The sequence below is a fragment of the Convolutriloba macropyga genome, chromosome 8, assembly GCF_964194025.1.
Source record: "Convolutriloba macropyga chromosome 8, txConMacr16.3, whole genome shotgun sequence".
Lineage (NCBI taxonomy): Eukaryota > Metazoa > Xenacoelomorpha > Acoela > Convolutidae > Convolutriloba > Convolutriloba macropyga.
Window position 1 is genome coordinate 33,755,402 of NC_134475.1, and position 17,902 is coordinate 33,773,303.

At 36.4% G+C, this 17,902-nt stretch overlaps 1 protein-coding gene across 3 annotated transcripts; it reads left to right on the forward strand.

Annotated features, from left to right (window-relative positions):
* Window positions 1-4,762: 4,762 nt before the first annotated feature.
* Window positions 4,763-16,285, forward strand: LOC142344091 (26S proteasome non-ATPase regulatory subunit 9-like). 3 transcript variants are annotated; one of them, XM_075395575.1, is made up of 5 exons: window positions 4,763-5,093; window positions 7,098-7,272; window positions 8,926-9,039; window positions 15,535-15,676; window positions 15,800-16,285. In XM_075395575.1, exons 1-5 carry the CDS (start codon window positions 4,856-4,858, stop codon window positions 15,947-15,949), a joined length of 819 nt encoding a protein of 272 aa, XP_075251690.1. In that variant the 5' UTR covers window positions 4,763-4,855; the 3' UTR covers window positions 15,950-16,285. The 3 variants fall into 3 exon arrangements, with proteins under 3 accessions (XP_075251690.1, XP_075251691.1, XP_075251692.1); XM_075395576.1 differs by having other exon boundaries at window positions 4,817-5,093; window positions 15,818-16,285; XM_075395577.1 differs by having other exon boundaries at window positions 4,817-5,093; window positions 15,825-16,062.
* The last annotated feature ends 1,617 nt before the right edge of the window (window positions 16,286-17,902 follow it).

Below are 17,902 nucleotides of genomic sequence, written 5' to 3' on the forward strand. Positions count from 1 at the left end.
AAAATGAACAGAGTCGGTATAAAAAATTGAAGTCAGAAATAGAAACGGGATAAACCCATAAAGCCCAATTTTAGATGCCCGCTATTTGAACGTCGTTCCTATAAGTCTTAGTTACCACCTCTAATGCTTATTGGTGTAGCCCCTGTAGCCTCTCTCTAAGAAACAGAAGTATGTTCAACTACGAATTGCCATCAAAATAAATCGGACTTAAAAAATATTTTTGTACAAAAATCTTTTTTAATATATTCCATTCGTTCAATCCCAATCATGCTTATTGGAATCAACGGCGGCTATTTTACGGCAATCTGCCGGGTATGTTTGGAGTTTGAGCCCAAAATGTTATAATTTTTTTGCCATTGTTTGAGTTTTTTGTCGGGCCAGTCTAAAATTGAGGCTGGTTTAAGCTGACAAGATCTTTTGCAAGACATAAGTACTTTTTATGGCCATTTTAGAGCTATATGTTTTGGTAATCCAAACACAAATTTTTTACTAATTTTCAATTTTTCTCACGCCTTTTTAAAATTTGTCATTTTTTGAGCTTTTTAGCCCTAGGTGTCAATCTCATTTAGGGTTTGATAATAGGTTACTACATAGTTTCTATGGGTAATCGAGTGGTTTTCAACATTTTAACATCACGAATTTTAGCATTATTTTGACAAAACTTGCATTTTGCACTCGCATTTTGCAAAACTTGCAAGAGCCACTGAACCTCCTCTAGTGTTTGCTAATAGGTGCCTGCAGAATTTCTAGATGTAATTGAATGTTTTTCAAGATTTTAATTGGACAAATTTTAGCAATTTTAAAAAGAAATTCGCAATTTCAAGTTTTTTGAACATTTTATATTTTTTGAAATTTTTTGCACCAGGGCCTCAGGGACATCCTCCAAGGTTTGATAATAAGCTGCTGCATAGTTTAGAGTTAATGGAATACTTATCAATATTTTAATTACTGAATCTTTAGCAATTTTCGATAAAATATAATTTTTTTTTCAAATTTTTGGAAAATTATGTTCGACGTTATGGATCTTTATGAGCCAGTGAAACTACTTCGGGCTTGAAATAGGGATACTGGATTGTTTCTTCAAAACAATGCAATAATTCAGAAGATATTAATAACAGAATTTGTAGCAAAATTTTTTAAAGTTTGCTATTATTAAAATTTTTGATTATTTCTGTCCTCTTCTGAGTTTAACGATCAATACTGGGCAACCAAAAGCCTGCATATGGGCTATATGACAGAAATACAGAAACCAAAAATTGGTTTTTAACAATTTTTAAATTTGCGCTTTTCAGTTTTTTCTATCATTTAATTGCTAACAAGGCTAGAAAACTAGAACTTGCAGAGTCGAATCCCATCTAGGAAAATTGGGGATTCGTTGGGGATTCTTTGTTTCTCTTTCTCGTTCACGTTTTATCTCTCTCTCTCTCTCTCTTTCCTTTATTCTTTTATTAATGCCGCACTTCAGCTCCTGATATGTGGCGTGATCTCATCATATATTACCCTCATTAACGCTGAAATATTATACAGTTTTTTATTTTAATTGACTTGACTACCACTTTCAAGGAAATCAATGTTAATTGCTATCAAACGAATATTAATTTATCTACCAATTATATTTATCTTGTTATAGTTTATATTTATCCTGTTATTTTTTATTTGATTTTTCGTCAGACCCATTTGACTTTTCGTTCTCAGAAACGGCATAAAGAGGCAGCGCGCAGTGGGCATTAAGTTATCATAGAGCGTTTCAGCTCACTAGTTTCTAAGTGTGCGATTAACAGAAACTGTTTTGGAGACTTATACTTACGGTGTGAAGTGCGGTTCTTAGAAATTGATCCCACCCCCGCCCCCACATCATCCTGTCCCCCAATCTCCACCCCTGCACATCGTTCAGGCCATAAGGGCCCCATGGAGCCAAAGATCCTTCTACCACAGTGCCCCCCACCCCCGCTGCAATCAATCACCTCACGTCCCTTCAATTAAGCTTATTCTAGGCTGACTAAACCCTGGCTAGCTACTGACGAAGCCAACCGCTCGCCAGTCGTTTGAGAGCAATTCGCCAGACGTTAGTCGGTTAAGTTAAATTTTGTCGTCAAATTTTTTGTTACGACCATATGACGTAGCAATCACTTCAGATCTGCCTTGTTCTTTCGTTCGTTCAATTTCAGTTGAATTGCGTGTGTCATTTTTCACTCTTATTAGAGAGAGTTGTTTGCTCAGTGGCGTGAATAATTTATTGGTCACACGTGACATACGTCACTCTCAAAAATGACTTTCTCAATCTGACATTGAGTTTTCGTTACTTTAAATCAAAGTGATAAGGTCATTCTGCTTATAACAAAAGCATTTTTTTAATAGTCGGCCAAAAATTAACATGGTTTTTGCAACTAGAAGCCATTCAGAATTTTTTTATATTTGTAACGGGGTCTTATCCGTAACGGGGTTTTATGCGAAAGAATAAACACTTTTCATGACAAATTTTTAGTTATCCCGCTTTGAAGGAAAAAGTCTCGAGAAATGAGTAGTTGCCTAAAATATGCGTTAAGTTCACAAAGCTTTGAACCGCAGTAATTTCGCCAAAAAAGACATGCAGAAACTCTCAGAATAGTCTACTTGCAAGGGGTTTGCCATTGAACCGCTGATAGCCATCTATCGCAAACTATATCGATCGATCAAAGAGAACAAAAAACGATTTGAGATTTTCCCCCGTTAAATGCAAGATGTTTATGTTCGAGAGTATATATTATCGACGGAAAATTAAACATCAAGAGCTCTCGATTTTTTTCGTCGTTTTGTTTGATCTTTGGATATTGACGTTTCCAAGTTTCTGCGGAACACGCCTACAACGAAATTTCAAATCCAGGCATGTCCTAGCCAAAGTACTTCAGTACCTTCGAGCCAAAGTACTTCAGTAATTTCGAGCCAAAGTACTTGAGTACCTTCGAACTTGTCTGTGCTGCTTCAGATTAGGAACTGGTCTGTAGTTAAGAGAGCCCCCTTTTTAATGTTATATCGCTTCTGATAATAATAAATTGTTCTGAAGTAAGTATATAAGGCTATCAGTTGATAGAACTAGTTTACGTACACACTTCAAAGGAGATCAAACGCCTAGTCGGGTGGTGCCTTTTGGAAGCAGTATACTTTTGCTCGATAAATTAATAGTCTCTGTAGTTCCGTAGATTAGTACTAAAAATTGAACAACAGGTTGCACGTATGAGTTGACCACATATACGAGCTGTTTGATGCTTAAAATGAACCTTAATCTGTAATACAAGCTTATGAATTTTGTCAACAACTCCAAACTAACTGTTTTAACATGTCGTTGCCTATTGTCAATTTAATTGAAGCGTTTCTGCTGCTCATTGGTAGTAGAATAATTGATTTTTCAAAACAGAGTCAATTTATTGTCACTGAGAAATTGATTTAACTTGTTTGTCGGCCTGAAGCAGATTATCGCAAATGTTCTTTTTAATAGCCGCGAAGCGATAGCGACTATTATTGGGGACATCGTGGTTTTTTTTTAATTCGTCGTCTCCATCGATGATTCTTACGACCTGACTTCTTGGAATTGACTTCAGTGACTTCTATTGCTTTGCAGTTAAAATTTATGTACGTGACGTCGTTTCTGCTTTTAGGTCAATTGCGTGACTTACCTCACTCAAAAAAATGACTTCTGAACTCACTTATGGAACTTTAATTTTTTATGAAGATTTACTAGTTAATAGTGTGCATCTAAGTAGTGCCAAGCTTGTATGCCCTAATTCTTTATTATTAGTCTTGAGTTTTTGATTTCGAATATCAATTTTGAAATAGATATTTAAGGGCTTTTTCCTTATAGAACGTATGTGTCAAAAAATTGACAGTCCGAAGCTAACCCAAAAAGTCTTGTGGTCTATTAAAGGACTGGTGGTCGATCTGTCTATCTTATTTCTTTAGGTGTTTCAATTCATGGAAGGCCACGAGCGTCTATCGCGGCTATTTTCCGGCAATCTGCCGGCTATGTTTTTCATGTTGCAGAGCAGTATCATCAGCTTGTAGTGTCAAAATTAAGTTGCAATTTTTCTTGATATTATTGAAATAAATTATAAATAGTAGTGGTCCCAACACTGAGCCTTGGGGGACGTCAAAACTAACTGGACTTGCACTCGTTCTTTGAGAACCATTTCGAAGACTCTGCTTTCTTTCACATAAAAACGATTCCATTATGGTGAGTTCGGGTCGCCTCAAGCTTATGTGAGAAATTTTCTTGGAGTGCAAGGATAGACTATCGAATGGCTTTTTCAGGTCTAGAAAAAGCCCTATAGAGCGTTTGGGTTTGTTTTCCAAATTGATCCGAGCATTCTCTACAAAGTGAGCCAATGCATCAACTGTACCTCTTTGTTGTCTGAAGCCAAACTGATTTGTATCTAGCAGATTGAAAATTGCAAATTTTGTACAAGAAGATTTCAAAGATTTTTGCTTGTGTGCTTCTGCTTTAATCCTTAAGAGAATTGGGTTAATTTTGTTGCTTTCATCGGCAGCTTTCCTGTCGAATTAAATAGTCAAACACTGCTAATTTTATTAAGTCTTAATCTATTTAACGCTCCGTCGAAATTACAATAGTCAAATTTTTTTAATTGAATTTTGGTTGAATTGGCCAATTGCTCTTGATTGAAGTTTGAAGGAATTATTGTAAACGCGTGGGCACCAAATGCAGTTAAGAGGTACACCAGATTCGGTTGAACAGGTTTCAATATTCGAAAACTTTTCAGTTTCGAGCTCGCGATGTCCGCGGTAAAATCAAATATTTCTGAACGGAGGGAAGTAGTTTTCCCAAGTCTATCCGGTCAGCTTATTTATTTTGCAGATTTTAAACATGGAGGTAAATGAAATAGACGGTGTGCTTAGTGAAGCTAGTAACACAGAGGGGGCTGCTTCAGAAAGTAATAACACGGCCCATGGTGCCCTGGACGAAACAAGAGCGCATCGGCAACCAGGTGTCTCTGTACAGTTGGGTGATGAATTGAGACGATCCCTTATGCAACTGGATGAAGAGAGACGCAATATTGAGTTGGAAGTGGCACAGTTGAATGAGATACTCAACACTGATATTGGTATGGCTAGGTGCCTCGTAATTTTCGTTTTCTAATAGCAACAGAATTATTCATGATGCTCGTATGTATTAAATAGATACAGGTGGCTCTCTAATTTTCTCTTGACACATCTTGAAAGTTTTTGAAATTCGGGACCTAAAATTGACTCTCAGGACAACTCAGTCGTTGAATGATGTGATGCAGTTTTTGATCATACATGATTTACCTCATTCTCGAATTGACTTCTGTACTCACTTTATGGACTTTGAATTGATATTCAATTTCTAATTGAAGATCAATTCGCTAACCAAAAAGCTCAGACAGCGAAATGAACAGCTTCTTATCAGTTGCTCTTTTATTGAAAATCATTTCTCATGAGCTTCTAAATTCAAATGATTCTTTTTAACCGATATAAAGCATTGCATTGATTAATAGCCGCACAGCGATAGCTGGGGCTATTATTGGCCTTCTCTTGGTTTTTTACAATTCAAAGAATTTGAATTGTATTGGGGCGCTGTCTTTTTTTTAAAGATCTGTTCACACATTTTCATGATTTTTGAAGTCAAATTGGAGTAGTGATTTTGGTCACGCCGAAACAGGAAATGGAGCGAAAAAGCGAGCAGTTTTGCGGCGTGAATTGTTTTCGCTCTAATTTTAAAGTACAGTGAGAAAACGGTGTTTGAACAAAAATTCGGTTTCTCGGTAGTGGTTTTTTGTTCACATGCGGCAATTTCACGCTGATTTTTACTGTTTTTTCGATTTTTTGGATCGGATTTTTTTCTAAATGGTTTTCCCAATCCATTCACAGCTCATTCTAGGCCTAGTTTTTTATTTGAATTAAATTTTCATTTCTCGCTAGGGGTTTTTCTGTTCACATGCGGCATTTTGATATTGATTTTCTGTTTTTTTCTTATCTTTTTGTTCTGATTTTTTTAAAATGGTTTTCTGAATTCACTCATAGTCCATTCTTGGTCTAGTTTTCCTGTTTAGTCAATGAAAATTCTTTGAATTGTACGTCAGGACTTGTCCTGCTATGTTTTTTTTTATTTCGTCATGATTTTTGTTGCGACCATATGACGTCACAGCCACTTTTTGTTCATTCGTTCATGCAATTCCAACTGAATTGCATGTGTGACGTCATTTTTCGCTCTTAGTGGAGCGAGTTTTTTGTTCATGCGCGTGATTAAATTTTTGGTCACACTTGACTTACCTCACTCTCAAAAATGACTTCCTCAATTTGAAATTGACTTTTATTTACTTTAATTCAAAGAGATAAGGTCAAATAGGTGTGTGTCACTCTAAATGAAGGTTATTTGAGATCAGCTAATAGAGGCAGCAATAACTTATACAGATTTTTGATCAAAGTATAACAGATCAGCCTTCAATGTAAAGACGAATTTTTTTGGTCTGTCTTTTTTACTGTTTTTTTAGACTGCCGATCTACGAATCTATTGCGGCTATTTTCTGGCAATCTGCCTGCTATGTTGAAAATGAATTCAAACTGTGATAATTTAAAAAACCTCTGATTTAAACTGTGATTTTAATAAAGATGAGATCCTAAACCTTGCACATGCGAATAACGTCATTCGAAATACACAAAAGGGAATTGAGTTTATGAAATGGCAGAGGTGATGCTAAGAAAGAAGCCGGTTTAATGTTACTAGTACCAAAAGCCCTGAATGCAAATATGCGTACGCTGACAACTTCCTAGAAAACTTAGCTAGATTTCGACACATGCCGTCAATTTTAATGAGAGACTACAATTTGAATTATTGGGGCCCCATTAGATCGTTAAAAAAATGATAGTTATCAGTAACATGGCACTTGCCACTGATATATGAAAAAAGGACATGAATTGTTTATATTATAACAGATGGATCACTGACAATAAACAAAGAAATGCAAGAATGTTTTTAATCACTAAGATTTCACGGGGAAGAGTTCTTAATTGTCATTTGCGAGGCCGAAACCAAAATGAACGTTCTATGTTAAAATTTTTATCCTATACTGAACTGTTTTGGGTAGGTGTTGGGATGCATGGGCCTCTAATTGACTCGGAAGACTATCCCAGAAGTGACATAGATGTGCATTTGGCCAGGATATCTAGACACAGAGTGGCCTGTCTCCAGACTGACCACAGTCACATCATGACACAGATCCAGCACAAGCTGCACCAGTTACACTCTATCACCAGAGACAGGTTAGTGTGGTTAGAGGTAGTATAAAAGATACTTCCAAACCCATGATTATTAATTGCTCTCGAACGAAATTTGACGCAATCATTGTAAAATTGTGTCTTTTATGCTATATTTAGGCACAACCGTGTTCCTCTAGACCGTTCTTTCGATTGCACTTCTCGAGTGACTTTCACGCTTGACCTTTTCATATTTCTTAGTGATCAATAGCCGGAAAGTGATAACTGAGGCTATTATTGGCCTGGTTTTAAGGTTTTTTTGGATCTATTTTGTTCCCCCCCCCAAAAAAAAAAAATTTGTGACCCCAGTTAGATGTTCCAACATCACATGTTCCAATATCGTTGTTTGCTTCAGTTGAAAACGGATCTAATTAGCTCATAGTTGGACACCAGGTATAAGTTTTAATTTATGGCAAAAACTTGTCATTTCAGCTTGGGTACCATTGTCTAAATTTGTCGAACTTCCTCACTCTGAAATTGACTTTTTTTTGCTTGAGTTCAGGATAGGGTCAGGTGATTGCGTGTCACTCTAATTCAAGATTATTATTTGAGAGCAGCTAATAGAAGCAGCAATAAGTTAAAAAGATTCATAATAAGTTTAAAAAAATTAATCAAAATAAAACATCTCGGCATTTAATAAGAAGAATTTTCTTTGTTCTGTTTCTTTTACTATCTTTTTGAGACTGCAGATCTACGAATCTGTTGCAGCTATTTTCGAGCAATCCGCCAGCTATGTTTTGAATTCGCGCATTCAGAAATTAGTTCTACTGCTAAAGCGAAGCCGATTGTGGGCGAAAGAACGCGTAGCATGTGTAGCGTTGTGGTAAATGTCAACTACTCGCGACCTAGAGATCGGGTGATCAACCCCTGACTTGTCAGAAGTTGTTGCACCGTATAAGTTCCTCTAGCATCGCCATTCGTTCGACAGCAATTATTCCGACGTTGTTTGTTTATGTTTAATGCGGAATATCTCTGAGTCAATGTTTGATATCATTGAGTCGAAATTTAGGATTTGATTTTTTTAATCAACACCTGTTGCGATAGTAGCAGTTAAATAAACCGCCAGTGTAATAAAATTTAATGCGCGATCTATCGACACTGGAAAAGCAATTCAGCATTAGACTACGAGTTTATCACACTCTTTTATTGCACTTTTACTAAGTAAACGGTGGCGATAAAAGTGTGGTGATAAACTCGTAGTATAATGATGGAAACAGTTTGATAAACTTGTAGTCTAACATTTGAATTGTTGCTGCAATGTGGTATAATTTTGACTGTGTTCAATTTTGAAATGATCGCAACAGGTGTTGATTAAAAAAATCAAACCCTAAATTTCGACTCGGCTTCGCTTGGAGTTTGATAACTTCTCGGTGGCGATAACAACCGTGTGGTAATATTCAAATGTAAATAAATGTGGAATCTGAGATTGTTCCATTAAGACCAAAAATATTTTAAAAGCAATTGAAAAACCCCCTATGATATTTGTTTCAACATTATTTAGAGTCGTGTTAAAGTTTTGAAAAGATAATGGGTTAGATTGCCAGTTCTTAATGCTAGATTTCGTTTAAATTTGGCATAGAATGTGCATTTGTTGCATACATTTGACGGTTGATGGCAGAATTGTTTAGTAAAGTTGCAGATAGCTTGTTTTGTTGACAGGTCTGCGTTGTCGGGCTCAGAGGAAGAAATGCTAGCAGACGGGTTGAACGAAAACAGTGCTGAGAATGATCCCAAGCCCTATATACCTCCTCCACCACCAGAGCCATTTTTAAGGTGCAATCAGTGTGTCACCTTTTTAAAAATCGAATGTTCAGGACAGGTACATCAGGTCAAATTAGATCCCCGTATGCTCAGAGCACGTCCGCCGTTTTGTTATGGAAAATAGACATAAACTGAATGCAGCAGCTTATGTATGTTCGAACATAAAACGGTCCCCTGAGGGACTTGGTGCTCAGAAACGAGATCGCTTGCGCACGTGCGTTGGGTACAAGGACCTAGGTGGGTTATGATTTATTTTTAATTGCTCTTGAACGTAGTTCATAGCAATTATTGTAAACGTGTGTGTCTTTTTTTATGCAAAATTTTTGCTTTACAATTTTGACTTTTGGAGTGACTTTTACCTCCTTGACTTTTTGCATTTCGCGTGATCTAAAATTCCCTCTCAATCACAATTTCAAGCAGCTGAACTCAATTGGCGGCAATTTAATACTAAAAGTCAAATGAAAAGTGCGCCGAAACTGGTGTCATTTTTTACTTTAAATCTTAATAGTGGTATATGTTAACCTCTAATGTGGTTATTTGAAGCGCACTATAGAACTTCTTAGTCCCATTTAGCCCCCCCCCCCCCAACTGAAGCAGGCTGCAATTGATTAGAGCTCCCACTAGTCGTTCAAGAGCAATTCTTCCGACGTTTAGTCGGTTATGTTCTAACTTAAAATCAAAAGGTTAAAAATGTTTGCGTTTCACTCTTACAGCCAACGTTTAGAAAGTGTGATTCGAAAGTGCAAGCTGAGTGTAGCTATATTGCAGTGTTCGTGGTATTTTATAATTCAAAGAATTTGAATTGTATTGGGCCACTGTCTTTTAAGATCTGTTCACACATTATGATTTTTTAAGTCAAATTGATGGGATGATTTTGGTCACCCGGAAACAGGAAGTGGAGCGAAAAAGCGAGTGGTTTTTAGGCGTGAAATCTTTTTGCTCTAATTTCAAAGTAGAGAGAAAGCGGTGTTTGAACAAAAATTTGCTTTCTGGCTATTTTTTTGGTTCACATGCAATATTTTCACATTAATGTGTACTGTTTTTTTTCGATTTTTTGGATCTGATTGTTTTTTAATTGGTCTCGAACGAAGTTCGTAAGATTTATTGTAAACGTGTTGGTCGTTTGTATGCAATTTTTTTTTGCTTGACCAATTTTGCGCTTTTCTGTAGAACATTTGACTTCTCAAGTGACTTCTTACGCTTTCTCAAGTTCTTCATTTTTGAGTGATCGCTATTGCTCTCACTCCGAAGTAAAGCTTGTTGCTAAAATAAAATCGATTGCAGCATAACAACAGGAAGGGTCTAATAGCCGAGTGGGCAGTGCTTCTGTTGATGGAGCGGGGAGGTCCATGGTTCGAATCCCGGCGCCGGCACCTATGAAAAATTCATTCAGGCTGCAGCCCCTGAATTAAATTGCACCACCTGTCGTTCGACTGCAATTCTTCCGACATTAGTCGGTTTATGTTCTAAATGCCTTTCTTAATCCATTCATGTCCATTCTAGTTGATTGGTCAATGAAAGTTCTTCGAATTGTTTCAGGACTTGTCCTGTTATGTTTTTTTGTTTCGTCATCCGACGCTTTTTTTTTGTTTTACATTTATTCACGTAGGGAATCTAAAAAAGTCAAATGTTCTCCATGACTTCTCTTCTCACTAACGGTGTTTGCTAATGTAACGTCATTTCTCACTCTCTGCAGCCTATGTATATAGGTTATTTGTGTGACAAGATTTTTTATCATACTTTACTCAATAAAATGACTTCTGAACTTAGTTTAATCTGAATTAGTTTAAATTCAACGAAACTATGGACACATATGTAACTCAGATCTTGGTATATGTCAAACAGGTCCCTAAAAAGGCTTCTGCGGAATGAATTAGCTAATTTATCGCTGAATGTTTTTTCCATAGCTTTTTGAGTGGAGCCGATAACTTCAAGTTTTTTTCTGTGTCTGCTTATATCTCTATTATGCGGCACGGAACTCTTTTTGGCTACTATTCTGACCTTCTGCTGGCGATTTGTGCAATTCTATGACTTTTTTTAAGTCAGTGAAAAGAACGCTCTCCGAAAAGAAAAGGGTTTTTGGTCAAATCCTTGCAGCTTTATAATATAATCTAATATAATATATAAATTTTAACATTTGATAGTATAAATATAAAGCGTCAAAAGCGAGGAGAATGATCAACAATAGATATGAAAATAGCAGTCGAGGTGTATTTAGTGGTTTTGGATCAATATTGCACTTAATTTTATAGACAGACTTAGGGAACAGCCGCCCTTCCTCTAACATAGTTCCAATTGATGCATCTGCAGTGTGCTGGCATATGGCGCGTGCGCCACGGATGCGGAGTATAGAGATGCAATTTTTGTCCTGATGAAAGTAAGCCCGTCCGAATACGAAAGTTCTCTCTTATCGCTGATCCTGGTAACCAATCTTTCTGGCTTTTGATGCAAACGCCGGATCCTTCTGTAAAGCAGAAAATGGCAGAAGGTGTCTTTTTTATCATCTTTTTGGATTACTTCGATTATCTTTCCTCGTTTTTCAGATTATTGATTGACTCTACATTAAAATTTCTCCACATGTGCATATTGGTTAGTTTTAAGGGATCCAATCCATACTTAAGGGCAATTCTTTTTTTTCGATTACTTCGATTATCTTTCATCGTTTTTCAGATTATTGATTGACTCTACATTAAAGTTTCTTCACATACGCATGTTGGGTAGTTTTAAGGGATCCAATACATACTTAAGGGCAATTCCATCTCTGAACTCTCCCTTGGTAAGATTGAATTGATATCATTTCAATGGAAGTGCGTTTAGCCAGCCTGATGCTCCTTTTTCATTGCCAAATCTCGCTCGGGCCTGTTCCTCTTTTCCTTTCGAATTATTTGAACGATTTTTCCTGATGGAAGTCCCGAGTTTAAAGCGTTAAAATTCAGTAAAGGCTCACAGATGTTAATAGATCTTTAATTTTTGTTCGCTCTGCCTTCAAGTAGAAGAATGCTTAGGCAACCTTCTCTAACAGTAAGAGAGAAATTCTTCCATATTTTGCTTGCAAGGAGATTGTTCAACATTAAGGGATAAGATTTTTCTTAAGTCTGCGTTCAGCCTCCCGCAAGACTTCTGTGACCTAATTAAAACACTAAATGACCGAGTTGAGCTGCCTCGGGGATTCAGTGCTTAGTTAAAACATGTAATGGCAATCAGGAGAAGTATGCAATAAAGCAGTTTTTGAGTTTGTCACGCAGTGAATTTAGATAAAGTTAATGTAACGTTTTCGTTTTTAATGGTCATACTTATTATTTCTAATGATTTAGATGTTTCTTAATTCTATATAAGTAGATTGTTATGTAAATTATAGTTGCCGTGAATTAACAAGTTACGGATGCGTGGTTTTCCGGTAATATCCTTAAATAAACTGTTTTTTAAAAAAATTAGTTTATAATTAAATTTGTTATTTATTGGGACTGGTGTAATGCCGGGAAGATTTATATTTTAGAACGGTTATAAGAAACTTCTACCTTTCAAGCGAGAGTTTTGCCAGCTGAACCTCCGTGTGATTGTCTTGCGTTCTTGTGTTCAATTGTTCCGTAGATCTGTACCTCGGTTTGTTTCGTTTCTTAGTTAATATATGCTGATCTCTCAAGCAAGTGTATATCCGATTTGCGCTTTTCTTGGCGTTGTTTGAGTGCTTGTACAAATGAATAATGGCACTTGCTTTCACCAATTACTTCTTACAGTTTTACTTATCATCAAGAAACTTAAAAAGGCAAATTTTAAGCAATTCAAGTACAGACTGTAGATTCCTAGGTGCACTACAATTATCGGTGAACAGACAAACTAGTCCCTGACAAAACAGTCCCGGACAAAATAGTCCAAAGGAAACAGACAAAACAGTCCCAGACAAATAGTCCGAACTAAATATAGAGTCAAACGTATGGACATCAATTAACGAAGAAACCCCTTAAGTTTTTCATACGATTGTATCTCTTTGATCAAATATTAAGCTGATTACAACATAGTTTTTGAAAAATCATTTGGAAACAAGTTTTTTGTTTAGTCCTAATTCATACCAATTCAAAACAATGTGTACAGAGGCTGAACTCATAGATTATGTTTGGTGATTGTTTGCAGATTATATGATTATACTATTTTGTCTGGAACTGTTTTTCTTGGATTATTTTGCAATTTGGGACTGTTTTGTCTGTGACTGTTTTGTTCGGACACGCAATTATCTTGTCATCTGGTTGTTATGGTTATACAGAATCAATTTAGAGGCTGTGGTCCTAGATGGAAACAAATAGGACCTGTAAATCAATTAATTAAGAAATGATTAATATTGAGATTAATAGGATTATAAGGGCTTTAATTAGGGATATATCTCTTGAGATTGTGAGGGGCGAATTGAACACATGTCAGAGTTCTTGTTTTCTGAGGACTTGTTGGATGAAATGTAACGGCTGCTTTCCTATCAATGACAAGGAAAGTTTGATACCGCCCAGTTCGTTATTAGTGGTTTACAAGCTGTCGTGATGCAAGGTTGTGCAGTTCGCTTTTGTAACTTTATATCCGCTATACTGTAAATTGCCGTCGCATTTAACGTTGTTTTATTACTCTAACTAATCGTTCAGCTTTGCTGAATAATAAATTCGATTGCTCGAACTACTCAGTAAGTTTCAATTAACTAATCAAATAATTTTTCTGAATTCTTTTTAATAACTCAATAATTCAAGGTGGGGCTATTCAAAACGGAATTTTTGTATCCCTATAGGTTGCTCATTGTTTTTTTATAAACGAATCTAAGGATTTATTCAAGTTCAGAAGAGGAGAACTTCTTTTACCATGTGCGGACTTGAATTATTGGTCAAAACAGAAGTCCGGCTTTGGTCACTGGGGCCGAAGTGATAGAGATGACGTATGTTTTTGGTTAGAAAAAGCAAATCTGAGAACTGTAAATCTTTCACCGCCTATTACTTTTAACGTTCTGATTATAAATCGCTCGTCTAGTCAGAGTTTTTCGTCAACTTAATGTAGCTATCAGAGGTTCTTTAATTTCCTTTCCCTCAAGTTACTTAAAACAAATCGATGGTTAAATAAATTACAAGTTTCACATTAGCAAGACACAGTACTTTACTGCTCAAGTGAGATTGCGACAATCCGCAAATTTTATTAATTTTACATTCAAACTTTACAGTTTTCCGCTCCTCCGTGGTTGTGGTTCTAGTGCTATCTATAGCCCGCTATTCTCGTTGTTCATGTCAATTCTCAACCGTTGATTGGTTAAATCAAACTATGTCGACATAACTCCAAAACGTCACTTTGCCATGCAAAACTGACGTCAGGAGTTGGTGTTTAACCATGTAGACTATCCATAGAATATTTCGAACACATGTCAGGATTTCGGTGTAGAATTGACGTAATGATCTATGTTAAGATAAAGCGTACTCAGTGTTATTAAATTTAGAAACTAAATATGTCGACATATAATGACTCAAATTTGCATTGCATGCTTCTCTAAGTTTGTTGCTTAAATAAAATAAATGTTTGAGGTTATTATTAGTGCATAATTAATTATAATTCATGTCTTCCATTTTCTCCTCCGTATTCGCCGCAGCAACTCCATATTGTCGCGTATTGAAGTCTCGATTTCAATAGCGACAACATAACTCAAAAGCAATCTGGTTTTTACTCCGTTTCTGCCCCTTCCGCATAATGGCTTCAGTTGCAAAATAAGTGACAATCTGTTAATGTGATACAGGTACTTGGAATTAGCAGGCATTAACATTCGGGCACTAAATGCGAGGAAAATAAAAAACAATGTGAGCTGTCAGATAAATTTGCTGGCGCAGTTGAACGCAATTTAGGCATTTTTGTTGCCCAACAAGGGTGGAGAGTTTGGGTTGATTTTGTGTACAATTGACTCGCCTTATAAGAATGGAGGTCAGTGGTTACCATTGACACGACAGATCCTTTTTGGCAGAAATTTTTGACTCGTGGATATTTGCCGCCCAAAAAGAGGGTACAGCTGTTCAGCAGCCATTGGTTTTCCACTCCTCACCAATGAGTGTTGAACAATGGCTAAGCAAATGAAATGTTTTTAGAGAGAAAAGCTCCTGTACCCTAATTGAATAAGAACATCGCTATAATTTAAATAGGGTTTTTTTCTGTATATAGGGCATTTTGTTTTCTGGAATTGTCATGCTCGATAGTGAATCAAAGCAACTTCCTCGAGGCGGAATTAAACAATGAAAAACGTTGCTTGGATATTACGTCCAGCAGGCCAAGATCGCAAACTAGTATCTGATTTTAAATAGTTTGCAAAATCTCTCCAATGAAACAGCTGAGCACCATATTTTTACGCTAAGCGATAGAACTGACATTTGTTGCTGTTGTTCTCTAATTCTTCGCCAGAATCTTTTTGAGAACTTAGTTGTTTTGGGATAATCTCTGAATATGCCACGCATCATTCTAAAAATTATAAATCGGATGTACAACGTATACTTTTTCCAGGGTCGAGCAAGTGATCGAGGGCTCGCCTGCTTACAAGGGTGGATTGCGTAACCATGATCTTATTCTGCGATTTGGTACTGTGACGAAAGATAATTTCAACGACAACTTGGCAATGATCAGCAACATGCTTTCGGGATATCAGGTCAGAATGATAAATTTATCTCTATTTCTCAGTGGAGTGCATTCAATTCAATGCACAGAAAAGTTAGATCAATGAGCAAAGTTCGGTTCCGGTACAGTGGTTTTGTTGTGCCGTTTCTTTTAGTTTGTTTTTTGTTTTGAGGGTTCAGTGATTGGACTGGAGATTTCACGAGAAGAGAACGAAGGGAGGCCTCTCAGACTGTCTCTCACACCTCATGTCTGGTCAGGCAGAGGACTACTCGGATGCAGAATGGTACCACTACCTAAAGACTGATCTCATTGCAATTTTTAATTCTTTCTTTTCCCTCGCTCAACTGCTACTTACAAATAATATGTTGTCCGTTTTGAAAATCGAACTTGAAAATCAATCTATTTTGTGGACCGTGACTGTAGTACGACGATGAGATTTAATTTGACAATTTTTACGTGTCATGAGAGTTGTTTCAAAAGTCAGTGACATCACATCACAATGTTTCATAGTAATAATTTTGCATTAAGGGAAAAGAAACAGTTGCCAATTTCTGACTGCAATGAAATAGTGCTTACAAACTGATTGAACGATGAGCACACTTACATTTCGCACATTCATAATTAAATGTGATACTTCATATTTTGAAATTCTGCTGTTGAAATTACAAGGACAGCATTTCGTTGGCGAAAGCACATTTGCCTCAGTATATACTCAGCTATATCGCTGTTTTCCGCACACATGTATTAAGATCAGGAAATTAAGCGAGTGCGGATAAGACCGAAGCGCTATTTGGTGGACTAGTCGCTAATTTTCGCATTGCTGTTGTCACTAGAATTCGCTGACGGAATTAGCGACGCAGGAACGGCAATTTAGTAGCTGATCTCGTCAATTTTTGCTAAAACGCGAAAAACCAAAAATGAGCTTGTACCACACAGGTAGTGTTACATTTTACATCCAATTAACTGGTACAATTAGTAAAGGTTAAACAACAGTGATTAATAGTGTGTTTTCTAAGCGATCGTGAGCTTCCCACGCAATGGTTTCTCTGGGCCCACTTGGTCCGTACTCGAAGTTAACTTAATTGTTAAAGCAGTGGTCATTTGTTACCAGTTGACATGTTTTGAAAACTTATTGTATGCTCAAAACTTTTTCCTCAATTTCGAACTAAAGATGGCTCCCTTCAGACTGAGAGGCTGGTGTATGAATTTAAAAACTGCCCTTTATGGGTTTCAGGTACCATTATCGCAAATTCAGTAAGTAACTGGACCATATTATTTCTGTCGAGCAACGTCTACTGCTTTATTGGTACTGTTGGCTTTCTATGCCACTTTTGTGTGAGCGATTGATTGGAATTCTGTGGTTGGAATTCTGTAAAAACTCGGTTCATTTAAAGATGTAGAAATATTTAAATTTTTTGAAAGCAAAACAATTGGATAAAGGTAGACGAAAATCTGAAAGTGCACAAGTTGTGGACATCACGTCAAACAGTTCCTAGCAAACAACGAAAACTTGACAATAAATTGTTTTCAAATAAAAAAGTAATTACCAAAGTCGACCAAAGTAAAAACGACTTCAAAAATACGTTTCATAGCTTAAAGAGCTTATTGGATTTTGGTTAAAAATTGCAGAAGGAAAACTTTTGTAGATGGAAAAATTTTCTCAGCGCACAATAACAAACTTTGTGCTATGACATTTTAAATAGGACCAAAGTCATTGAAGGATAGTTGTTCCGACCCACTTAAATTGAAGAACTGAATACTCAACTGAGATTTTTTAATTTCAAGGTACAGGATTGTGTGGTATTATTAGAAAGCTTATAAAGCGTAGAATTTCAAATTAAAAAGACTTTGAATTTCGCTTTTTCCAAGGAGTTCCGGATGTTTAAACATTTATGAACCTTAGCCTAACTTCCGTTGTTTTTGTTCTTATTTTTCGTAATTTTTGCTCCAGCTTCGATCAATTTTTGATAAAAAAAATATGATGAAATTGTTGAAGACAGTCTAATTAATTGAAAAGATAGAGAAGAGTGGTTTGAACCAATTGTTCCAGCAAAAGTTTTAGCTAAATTTTAAAAATTCAGTTTTTCTTCATAGAAAAATAGCAGCAAATATGTTTATTTGGGAAACTTTGCCTAGTTTGACCGGTGGTGCATACAAAAGGACAGCTGAGACAATCCTGATTTATTCCGATATCGGCTAATTGTATCTCCAGTACCTAAAAAAATTTCAGAAAATAACTGTTTTTTGCTAATTTAAA